General features: G+C 45.0%; 1 protein-coding gene across 1 annotated transcript in view; it reads right to left on the reverse strand.

Annotated features, from left to right (window-relative positions):
- Positions 1 to 12,629, reverse strand: part of LOC116740472 (kinesin-like protein KIF16B) — a 292,307-nt gene extending 279,678 nt beyond the window's left edge. Inside the window, exon 1 of the mRNA XM_032606120.1 lies at positions 12,473 to 12,629. Within this exon, the coding sequence (XP_032462011.1) occupies positions 12,473 to 12,519 (47 nt within the window). The 5' untranslated portion in view covers positions 12,520 to 12,629. The remainder of the gene's footprint in view (positions 1 to 12,472) is intronic.
- Positions 12,630 to 12,963: the final 334 nt, after the last annotated feature.

Here is a 12,963-nt window from a genome sequence, read left to right on the forward strand (position 1 = left end):
ATTTACCTACCCTTCAACACCCATGCCTCTCTCGCGCCTTCACTGAGCACTGTGTGAAAGTTTGGGATCATGGGGCAGTGAAAGCTCTGTCTTCCTAATTTAATCCAGCCACAGTCCAAAGGCATGCCCTCCAAGGAAAAGCTCACACACACAAAAAAGCAGTTTCTCTTACACAGACAGCACTTACTGTCTGCTGAATGAGGGTATGAATGAATAAGAAATGGCAAATCAATAACTAAAAGCACGGTCCAAAGGCTAAAGAAAGATGGTAGAGAAAATAAATGGGATTTATCCAGGACTGATTATCAACAGCTGTCTCTCAAAAGTCAGAGTAGAATAAAAGGAAGAGGGGGAAAGATGGTAAAAGCAGAAACAACCACAAGATCCTCTGACTTTTTAAAATCAAAAGAGAGAGGAATTCCAGCCAAGCTCAAATTAGAGACAATCAAATCAGCTTCAGAGCACTTATGTTCCAGGAAAGAAAGAATAAATTCCTTCCACTGGTCCTTTAATTCATTTATTACTCATCAGAAAGAACAGAAAATCTGAAACCTGTTTGTTAGTAGAATGTACAGGCTAAGTTAACACTTAGGTTATAGGAAATAAGGTTCTCTTGGGGAAAAGCCCCATCAAGGATTAAAGGTCCCCACCTGTCCTTTGCATTGACATGTGGAACAATTAATCCAACCAAGGTGTTAACAGCTCAAACAACCAAGGACACCAGGAGGCAAAATTCCTCAATCCTTTGAGTGGACAGAGGTACTGGGGTGGTGGGTGGGGCAGTTACCTATTCTCATCCTTAATATATCAGTATAGTCAAAGTTGACCCTAAGAACAAGAAAAGCTAAATTAAAAAGGAGATATTTTACAAGACAAATAAATGCCTTGTGTCATCTTGGACTGAATCTTGGACCAGAGAAAAAGACACTATTGGGCAACTTGGGAAATCTGGATGAATCAGATCAGTGGATAATACTGTATCAATGTTACTCGCCTGGTGTTTCATTAGACTACAGCTGTATAAGGTGAAAGCTACACGAGAACTCTGCACTATTTCTGCAACTTGCTGTACATATTTCAAAATGAAAATTTTTTTAAAAAGAAGAAAAACATCTCAATTGGATCATCATATATGAGCACCGGCCCAGGACTCCTGACATTTTTCTCACAGTTAGTTGCCCTTCTAACTGATCAAGCAGAGATAGCTCCTATAAAAACACTAACTTTACGAAAAGAAAGCCAACAGACCAAAACCCAATATTTTTAAAAGCTTTATCTCTGCAACTTGTTTCACTTCCGAGCTAGCCTCCATCACCTGGAATCAGTTTTTCTGGAAAGCTCCCTGGGGAACTTGAAGTCCCACTTAGAGAGAACTCACAAAGTGGTTTACCTGTGCCCCAAGCTGAGTCACTGTGATGGCTCAGACTCTGTTTAATAAATCCTGAAAATAAGAATCAGTAGGTGCACTCAGGCAAGAGACCACGACACCATGAAGCCACGAGAGCTTAAGAAAGCAAGCTCCTGATACCGGGTATCCCATGGTGGACTCAGAATCCTAGACTCTTTGAAGTTGAAAATTCTCATTCTAAGCTTTATTTATCCTCCTGGGATCATAAGCCCCACCTTTCAGCCCCAGCTTCCAAGAGGAAAGAGGACTGACTTTCTAACAGCATCCTAATTTCAATGTTCCCTCATGTGGAAAAATCACATTTTACCAAGTTCTGCTCTGAATAACAGATTCACTACACTAGTGTTTTCAAACTGCCGATCATAAATTCAGTTTAGTGGATAATTTTTTTAATGAAATAGTAGAGAGCAGAAACATCAGCATGCATTGGGCTGATAAAGGTCTTACTGCAGATGTTTTAATGCATAGTTCTGTACAATCGTCACCAACCTTCCAAAGTACAAATGTCCTTCATTTTAAATGTGATTAATCCTTTTTCACTAAGTCAGAGGGGGAAAAAATGTTTTAAATGAATCTTATATTCACAGTAACTTTTATTAGAAAATCTGAAATGTGTTCCCACGGGCAAAAAATAAATACTGTTGCAAACTGAAGTCAAAAAGTTTTCCTGCAAAGTATTTCCCTCAGATATGTATTAATTACAAAGAGGAAAAAATATAACAATACAGCGGAGAAACCCAGCAGACACCACCTTGACCAAGGGACTGACGTGGACATCACCAGTAACGAGACATACTGGCATCATGACCCCCCCATGATAGGAAATGAAGGACACTTCTGTGGCTTTCTTGCCAAAACTGCATAACTTCAGTTTAATCATGACAAACCGTGGGAGAAACCCAAACTGAGGGACATTCTACAAAATAACTGACCGGCACTCTTCTGAGACTTAGAAACTGTCACTGACCAGAAACTGTCACTGACCAGAAGAGATTAAGAAGACATGGCAACTATATCCAATGTGGGATCCTGCACCAGCTCCTGGGACAGAAGAAGGACGTTCTCAGGAAAACCATGTCCAGTTACCAGGGCTGCACCACGCAGATGCCTTGGTCCTGACAACTGCACCGTGGTTACATAAGACGCTGATGTTAGGGGAAGCTGAGTGAAGCATATATGGGAACTTTACTGTATAATTATTTCAAGTTAAAAAAAAAAATCCTTCTCTAAAGGAACAAGTGTGTTCTGTCCCATAAACTATATATCATTGAAACACAGTGTTTAACCTCCAATTCTCTAACCTTAAGAGATAAACATAACACGTATTTGATGTGTAATTTGTGTATAATTAACTTAACACACAGGGAAAGCCTGAAGCTGTCCTTTCCCCAGGCTCTGCCTCAGCTCTCGTCTACCTCCCCAGCCTAATACTCAACAGCAGGATCATCAAAATTCCCTTCTGCTCACGGGAGCAATGCGAGGCATCCCACGGATGCTGGGCTTCGGATCCCGGATTCCCTATAAGCATCCACATACTGAAAGACCGGGGAGGAGATGACAGCTGTTAATGCAACAAATATGTTCTGAGTATATCTCTGCCAGGCACAGTTCTAGGCCCTAGGGAAACAGACAAACCCAACAAGGTTACCAGCTCTCACGGAGTTTATGTGCAAGAAGCAGAGAGACAAGAAACAAGAAAACAAAAACCGTTTCACACGCATACACATGCCCACGGATGTGTGCACACAAACTCAATAATGGTAAATGCTGTGAAGCCAGGAGACCAATGCAATGTGATAAAGGCTTCGCAGAAGAAGCGACATTTGAGCGGGGACCTGATCTTTCTCTGATCCCCAGTTTCTTCATCTATAAAATGGAGCTAAAAATATTCACCCCTGTGGGATTGTTGTCAAGAATTAAATTAGATAATGATGGCATAAGACTTAACAGAATTCCTAATAAGTGAGTGAGTGGCTAGAAATAGTCACTGGGGACAAAAATTACTTGCCGGGGCTTCCCTGGTGGCGCAGTGGTTGAGAGTCCGCCTGCCAATACGGGGGACACGGGTTCGTGCCCCGATCCGGGAAGATCCCACATGCCACGGAGCGGCTGGGCGCGTGAGCCATGGCCGCTGAGCCTGCGCGTCCGGAGCCTGTGCTCCGCAAGGGGAGGCCACAACAGTCATAAGCCCGTGTACCGCAAAAAAAAAAAAAAAAAAAAAAAATTACTTGTCAACACCATTACGGTGAAAGCACTTTCTCAGTTGACTTTAAATTCTACACATCCCACTGAAATTGCTCCAAGTGTCTATGAGTAGATTGCTGGTCACAGAAACAGTTATTTTCCCTCCACTGGGCAGCAACAATGAATAATGAATATACTTGGAAATGGACAGAGCAGGAAACACACATGCTCAGCCCAGAGTGGATGAGAGTGAAGGAAAGCTCCCGGCAGTCGTGCCTGATGCGAGTCACTGGGCCGAACCCAAGGGAACAATGACAACCTTCCCAGGAAGGACTTCTCCATCACGGAAATCAGCCAGAGGCTTCGCCCTGGGGATGGGCCTGGGCGTGGTGGGGCACTGTCACATCTCTCCTAGGCCGTGTAAGTCTAGCTGTAATGTATTTCGTTTCATAAAACAGGCCTCAGCAAGACCGCATCGCAATTCCAGGACCCACAAAAATAGAAAAAGCTATTGAAATAATTTAGGAAGTTGATCATGAAATGAGAATGTGTAGGCTAAATCAGCTCAGACCAGAGTGCTATCTACGTACTGCACAACTGGACATTTCTAAATAACCTCTCTCTCTCTCTCTCTCTCACACACACACACACACACACACACACACACACACACACACAAACTTCTCTGCCAGGCCCAGGTTTGCGATGCCCAGGTGAGGGCTGGGGTCTGAGCGCCTCACACAATCAGTAAAGGAGATTAGATTTTATTACAGGAGCCAAACTGCACAGGTGAACAGGGGTGAGCTCTCTCCTTCCTTTAATTCCTCCGTTAACTGGAAGGGCAGCGACAGGTGCCACCTCCAGGCCCCCACGGCCAGCCTCCCGCCCCCAACCCCACTAGCATCCCCTCCCACCCCTCAACTAAAACAGTTCCCTCCAGAGACAGGAGCCAATCACCTCCTCAGCCAGCTGAGCTCGGACCTCGACCTGCAGTACCTCCGATGCTGGTGACCCCCTCTCCTCTCCCTTGATGACCAGGACGTTCACTCTCCTGCTTTTCTCCCTTCCTGTCTCCATTGCCTGGCCCTCCACTCCTGTCCGCTTAAGTGTAGTTGTCAGTAACAGGTGATTATAAAAAGTAATAGCAGCTCTGATTTGTTGAAAGGATATTACATGCCTGGAAGTATGCTGAACACTCTATATACACCCTTCCATCTAATCCCCTCAACAACTCAGGCACTACCATTGTATAGCTGCAGCTCTCACATGCTGTGGCTTCCGTAGCCTTTTACAACTCTTAAACATAACTGAAGAGCTTTTATTAATGTTGATATACCCATTTATAGTTACCATATTAGAAATGAAAACTGAGAAATGTTTGACACAATGCACTGCACACAGACTCACGACATCATCACACATCATGTAGCTTCTCGAAAACTCCACAGTACCCTCGTGAGAGATTAGAGTAAAAACAGCAAATATCTTACTATGGGTGTGAAAACAGTTCTGACTTTGTAAACCCCCTAAAATAGGCTCAGTGAGTCCCTGTTTACAAAAGAAGAAACTGAGCCCAGGAGTAAAACCAACCTGCCCAGGTCACTCGGCCAGCTACCGACAGCTCAGTCTTAACCCACGTCATGCAGTTCTGCTATCCCACGCCTTCTTTCTTTACCATGGTCCTCCTCAGAGACAACGTTCACTGCCACCACAGCCGCTACCACCTTCAAGCGACCCACCTCCAAATATGCACTTGCAGAGCTGATAACTCACCTGAGTTCCTACTGCCTGCAGCCCCCACCAGCATCCTGAACCAACTCAACTGACCACCATGGCCCTCCACCCCGACAGGCTCATCCCACATCCTGACCTTGGCAAAGGTCATTCATCCACTTAATAGGGCCCCAAGCCTCTCAGTCATCTGACTCTTTGCCTCTCTATGTCCTACTGATTGGTCTTCAGAATGTCTCTTGCAAACGTAAAAGACAGGATATAAGATAGTTATACGTTATGCTGCTACACAAACAGGAAAAAAAGACTGGATTTAAATGCACCAGAACTTTAGGAGGGGTCATCTCTGGATCCGTGGAATTATGAGCGATTTTCAATTTGATTTCTTTGGTACACTTTTCAGCACACGTTTTTTACAAGCATACATTATTTTCACAATCAGAAAATACCGTGAAGGTTTTTTCAGGGTTTTGTTTGTAAGTTTCATCCTTTGACTCGTCCTTTCCTGTTACTTACATCGCCAGCCTGGTCCAGAATCCCATCCCTACCGGTCATACTCCAGTTCTCTGAATGGTCTGCCGGCACTGGCCTCTGCCCGCTCTAAAGGACATCTGAGGTCTCAGGGTCTTGCACCCCAGAATAAAAGGCATAAAAGGCACTTAGCACAGCACTTAGGAAACAGTCAATAAATGTTCACTGTTGCTGGAATGCTGGTATTATTTCCCTACACTGCTATATTTCTGAAAAGCCATCAGCAGCTCCCAGTGCCTAATAATAGTAGCCAATATTTATAGAGCCCTTACTCTGGGGCCCAATACTGTTAGCAAGGGTTACTTCATTCAGTCATCATCTCAGCCCCACAAGGGGGGTCCTGTGAAGATCTCTGTCTTACGGGTGAAGAAACTGAAGCACAGAACACCAGAGTAAAGTGCCAAGACCCAGAGCTAGGAAGGTGCAGAGCCGGGATTCAAACCCAGGTCAGGCTTACTGTCCAGTAGAACTTTCCACGAGGATGGACATGATCTATCTGCCTTGTTCAATATGTAGCTACTGAGCATTTGAAATGTGACTTGTGCAACTAAGTAACTACATTTTACATTTTATTGAACAGTTAATTTAAGTAGCTGCATGCAGCCAAGGGCCAGCACAGGACTGGAGTATAAAAGCCCAAACTCCCAAGCTTAACAAAGAAATGTCCTCACAACACCCTGCCCACCGACCTCTCAACTAATCCTTACACAAAGCTCCAGTTAGTCTAAGATCCCGGGTAACTGTACTCGGTGCCACCTGCCAGCCATCCCCACCCTCCTCTTATCTGAGTCTTCTGTACAATGGAGGGGCTTTAGAAATGAGAGTAAGAGAGACTTCAGCTCCAACCTGGACTCCACCGCGACCTAGCTGTGTGACCTCAGGTCTCTGAGCCCCTCATCTGCAGAATGCAGCCACTGTGCTAACTTCCAAAGATCACCAGCCAAGCACTTCACAGACGCTCTCTAAATGGTAGCTGGTTACACCCCTTCTTCGGGGCTCAATTCAAACCCCACCCTCTCATCCAAGGGACCCTGGGAAGCCCCGGAGACCTCTTCCTCCAGCTTCCAGAATCCCCTCACAGATTCTGTGTTATTTGCGTGTGTGGTGTGCCTGCGTCTCTCCTCTGCCACCAGTCCAGCCGTCCCCTGAGGCCGAGGGCTTCTGTCATCAGCGAGCCCGGGGACAACAAGTCACCAAGCAAAGGGCTCTGGAGGGAAGTGGAGCTGGCTCAGCCGCACTTTATTATCTGAGGGGTCTCAGTTTCCTGTCTGTAAAATGGGGGTGAAAAGACCTCCATCAGTGAGCTGGTGTGAGGGGGAAAGGAAGTTGCCAAGGTGAAGAAATGAGCACGGTGCCTGGTGCATAGCACCATCTCGACAGACACCTCCCACCCTTAACACGAGAGACTGGCGTCATCACAGACCCAAGAGGCTACCACTGAGCTATTTTCCCCAACACTCCTGCTCTTAAAATGGGAAAACTTCAGCAGAGTCTAAAGACATCAACTACAGTCAAACTACCACTGGCGTTTTTTTCTTTTGTTTTTAACTTGATTGACATGACAGCAAATTCTACCTGAGAGGCTGATCGGGAAGAGAAGCTGAGAACCCTCACAAATAGAAGGCCTGGGGCGGACCTGCCTTATAAGACGAGAAAGTACATTATAACGCTAACATCTGGCCTGTTGCCAGCACTCAGCAAATTTTTTTCTTTTTGGTAAAACATCTTTTAAATATGTGTTATGGAATAAAGGTACCATCATTAAATTCTAAAAGTAACAGTAGTAATAACAGCCAATCTTGGGGCTTCCCTGGTGGCGCAGTGGTTAAGAATCCACCTGCCAATGCAGGGGACACGGGTCCGATCCCTGGTCCGGGAAGATCCCACATGCCGCAGAGCGGCTAGGCCTGTGAGCCATGGCCACTGGGCCTGCACGTCCAGAGCCTGTGCTCCACAACGGGAGAGGCCACAACGGTGAGAGGCCCGCGTACCGCAAAAAAAAAAAAAGAAAACAGCAATAAGGTAGTGTTGAGGTTCAGGATGGGCCACCACAAAATGCACCTCCACGGCGTATTAATTGTTTTAAATTAAAGTTTCTTAAGAAACGGCCAATCCAACAGGGTCACTCTCACCCTCCTTTCTGTTTCCCTGAGAGCGGGAGAATCAATCTCCCATGTGAAGGGCACACTCCCTGCATCTGGAGGTAGAAGGACACCCTTACAGTCAAAAATAGGGAATTCGGAGCCTTGTTATTTCTTTAATTTACTACCCCAAGCCCAAACTCTGTTTAGGCTCTTCAATAATGGGGCACACAAAACCTAAGTTTCTCTGTCCTGTCAATTCCTTACAAATTTGGTTCTTTTTCTCCTGTTAAATCTTGGGTCAATTTTATTATTAGTCTAGCCACAAGAACTCAAGAGAGAAGCAGAGGGAGAAATTTCCTCCTCTCGGACAGTAGTAAAAACAAATTCATCACATGTTGTCCTTAATCAAGCACTGGGTGTTTCTTGCAAGGAGGACTGGTGACCGCAACAGGCTCCTCCTCAGAGTCAGTATTTCACCACACTGCCCCATCCTTCAACAGCCTGGCTGCAACGGCCAACCTCACCTCCCTATCACTCCAGGCCTTTCCTTCGGGCTGGTTGCTTCCTCTTCGCCTTCAGCGCCTGTACTCTTATTTACAATAGCCAAGACATGGAAACAACATAACTGTCCATTGACAGATGAATGGATAAAGAAGACATGACATATACACGTGTATATATATATATATATATATATATATATATGAATATATGAATATTATTCAGCAATGAAAAAGGAAATCCTGCCATTTGCAACAGCAAGGATGAATCTTAAGGGTATTATGCTAAGTGAAAGAAGTCAGAGAAAGAGAAATACTGTATAGATCGCCCTTATATGTTGAATCTTAAAGAAAAGAAGCAACAAAAAACAAAATAAACAAAAAAATAACGTAGAAAAAGAAATCAGATGTCTGGTTACCCAAGGCAGGGGGTAGGGAATGGGAGAATTGGGTGAAGGGGGCCAAAAGGTACAAACTTCCAGCTATAAAATAAATAAGTCATCATGTACAGCGTGATGACTATAGTTAACACTGTTGGATAGTATACTTGAAAGCTGTTAAGAAAGTAAATCCTAAGAGTTCTCATCACAGGAGAAAAAAACATTTTTTTCTTTTCCTTTTTTTTTGGAAAACTACATGAGATGATGGATGTTAACTAACCTTATTGTGGTAATCATTTCACAACATATACAAGTCAAGTCCTTCTGCTCTACACCTGACACACAGAGCAATGCGTCAATTACATCTCAATCAAACTGGGGGAAAATATTTTTAACAACTTCCTTCAATCCTCCCAGACAACCAGCTGAAAATTCTTTCTCCAGTGTCAGTGACTTTTTAGATAACTTTTTTAAATTACATACACAAGTTTTCAATTATTAATTATAACACCACCAATGAGCAAAGTAAAAACTCAAACAGTAAAAGGAAAAAACAAAAAAAGAAGCCATCTATCTTCACCTGACAGACTCTTCATCAGCTCTCCTCCCCAGAGTTACCACTGTCAGGCTTCTTACGAATCACTCTGTACAGGTATGGCCGTGTGTGTGCCTCTACGTATATACTTTTCAACACACACATTCACACAACTCTACTGTAGTAAGTGTGTATGTGGGTATCTTGCTTTTCTCACTTAATCCCCTATCTTGGAACTCTTAAGATCAACACATTCTTTTTTAAGTACTACAAAGCATTCTGCCAAATGAATAGGCAATCATTTAACAGATCCTCCATCACTGTACATTTAGATCATTTATGATTTTTTTGTTGCTGTTCCAATGATGATGCAGAAACATCCTTACACATACTTCTTCGTAGGTAGGAATTTAATCCATAAAATAAAATCTTAGAAATGAAATTCCTCAACCAAAGAGTTTTATAAACCTCTAATCTTGACAGCTACTGTCAAATTTCCCAGCATGGAAGTCTCAGAGGTCTTGATCCTTTATGACTCCATCACCAACACTCAATGTTCAGTTAATATTCACCAATCTCACTAGTAAAAAATGGTTTCTTATGGCCATTATAACTTGGAAGTCTTTCCTTATGAGTCAGGCCAAGTACTTTTGGTTGGCCAATTGTATATGTCTTTCTATTTCACTCCAACTTCCAGATCACTGTCTCCCCATGAAACTGCTCTTTGGAAGGCTACCAATGCTCTTGTCTCCAAGAGCAAGGACCTCATCTTACTGGCATCCTCAGAGCACCATCTTGGCAACATCTGACAATAACCACCACCACCTCCTTCGGGAGACCCTTCTCCTTTCCTGCCATGACCATTTGCTGTGCTGGTTCTCCTCCATGAGTTGCAAGCCAATCTTCTCCCTGGAATCCTAAAGAGAAGCATATCCCAGTGTCCAATCCCTGAATCCCTTTTCTTCTCACTGTAAACACTGTTTTTTTAAAATCTACTGAATATCTGTGCTTTATACATAAAAGTAAGATTTTCTCCTGCTGAGAAATTCCTCCTCACTATAACATTCTTAAACTGTCATCCACGTGCAAAAGATTTCCAAATGTCAATCCTCAGATCACCTAAGACCCATGTTTCTTACAGTCTACTGAACACCAGCAAAGAGATGGATGTCCTTCCCACACTTCGGACAGTGAACAGGGTCAACACCTCGGACAGCACTCATCCTGTGCTAGATGCTGTCCTTGTACTTGACACTTACCGCATCTCCTATAACTTTCAAACGCAAGAGAGAATGCACCCACCTGACCGTCCACCTTCCCCAAACCTCTTCTACCTCCTTGAGCATCAAACCTCAGTTAATGACTCTGTGTTCTTCCCCTTTCCCCTCCTTCTCACCCAATGAACTGCCAAATCCTGTCAATTCTGCCAGCAGACTGTCTCCGTGGATCTTTCCAGGCTTCCCATCTCCACCTATGGCCAGACTACTCCTTCCTTACCTCTTGCCCTAATCCTGATGCCACCACAAGAGTTCTCTGCTGAGAGCACAGACATCATCACATCCATCTACCTGGCCAAAGCACGTGGCTTTTGGACACGTTTCCCGCCTTCTCTCCACATACCTGGGCTTCGGGCCTACACTGTCAAGGCATGCACCGGTAGCATCCCTCCCAACCCACCCAGGGTTTTATGAGAGTCCCACTAGTCTGTAGTCCCTCCCTCACCAGAGAGACACTCAACAGACCTCATTTACCTTGTCCCACAGACAGCACCCAGCACAATGCCCGTGCATTTGGTAGGCGGCACTTAATAATTGTTTTCTAAAGCTACTCAATACAATCTCGTAGCATGTGCTCCAAAACTTCTTTATTTCAAAGAAGGAAAGGAACGTCGATATACATGTAAATCCAAAATAAAGAACAATCTTTCAAAAACATCTCAATGACTCTGGGGTCCATTTGTCTTGTAGGACTGAATATACATAGAAACCTACGTATTTTCTTAGGACTTACAAAAAAGTCAAACTCCTTCCCTAAAAAGCTTTAGAGATAACTTAAAAATCACAAAAGCACTGGTCTCCAATAGTTATAAACCAGAATAATGATTCCCTATCTGCCAACAGAAAAACAGATTCAGATGAGTCAAAGAAGGCTCCGGCAATCTCTTGATTTTATGATCTTCTGATGACCTCCAAAGTTGATACAAAGAAAATAGCAAAGGCCATATGGTAAGTCAAATGTCCAACTTGACTGAGAAGCCAATAAAAACAAATGGCCTTGTGTGAACTGCTCCTATCAATTGGGAAGGACACATCCCATTTAGATCTACTTCATTCTTTAAAGTTCTTTAAACCAATTTAAAAAGCTAACTTTTGTAAAGCCTCTTTGTAAACTGATTATAAAGTAGTCACCGAAAAGCAAACTATTCCTCAGTGAACGCAAAGTCAAATCATTCTGAAAAGCATTACTTCGTAGAAACATACAAGATTAAATTCTAAATGTGTTTATAATTCCCCCCCAGCTGTTAACAACAGCATATTTCAAACACGTGTACTTAAGTGTCCTTAATTTTTTCTTCCAGGAAACAAACGTTTTTAAAGTTTTGCCATCCACTCTTTAACCTTAAGAACTGCTAAACTACTGATTAGAAGTTAGGGTTCAAGCTCAGGGAACTGAAATCACTTCTTCTTAAGAGTTGAAAAAAGTAACACTGATAACAGAGAACTTCTGAGTTGGCATAATTGGGGGGACTTCGCCTAACAGCTCTGGTGCCCTCAAGACCACGCTCATGGATTTACACCCTCGTGAAACTGTTCCCTTGATGTTTTTTTGAAGAGAGAAGCAGCAAACTTCTTCAAATTAATGGGACCTGGAAGAGTTAACAGGAATCTCCTCCGTGGCCTCGTGAACTCTCTACCCCCCAGGGCCCCTCCAGGGCAGTGTGAAAGGAACAGCAAAGCGTCAAGTGGTCCAGGCCCCCAGAGGCCACAGCCAGGGCCCAGTGGGCCGGAGACCGGCTCTTGACACGTAAGTCCAGGCTGGCCTTGGAGGGGAGCTGGAGACCAACTTCCTCCGGGTGAGGACGCCTCAGGGGGCCGCCTGCGCCCCGCCCTCCTACTCACCTGCGATTCATGGGCCGGACCCTCACGGCCACCTTGACCGATGCCATTGCTCATCGCGGCCCGGACCACGCGGGTTCCCACCTGCCCAGCGTCCCGCGTCTGCCGGCGGCTCCCGACACTTGGCCCGCGGCGCCCGCCCACTTCCCCCTCTGCCCCCGCCCCTCCGCTCCCGGCCGGACCCGGCGGCCCGCGTCGGCCCCACCTGCCCTGCCACTGAGCATGCCCAGAGCCGCTCCTGCCCGCGTGATCCGCGCCCCGGGCTTTGGCGGCGCCCGGGAGGCGCGGAGGGGCGGGGCCGGGTTGCCTAGGCGGGGCCTGGAGCACGGAGGGGCGGGGACAGGATGCCCGAGCGCCGCCGCCTGAGGTCGACAAATCTAGGCAGATCAAGTGGACTGGGAACGGGGATGGAGTCATTTCAGGGAAGCTTAAAACGCAACCTCATTCCTTTAAAAACTGGGGAGGAGGAGGAAAACGAGGAGTTCACAGTAATT

Source organism: Phocoena sinus, chromosome 15, assembly GCF_008692025.1.
Source record: "Phocoena sinus isolate mPhoSin1 chromosome 15, mPhoSin1.pri, whole genome shotgun sequence".
Lineage (NCBI taxonomy): Eukaryota > Metazoa > Chordata > Mammalia > Artiodactyla > Phocoenidae > Phocoena > Phocoena sinus.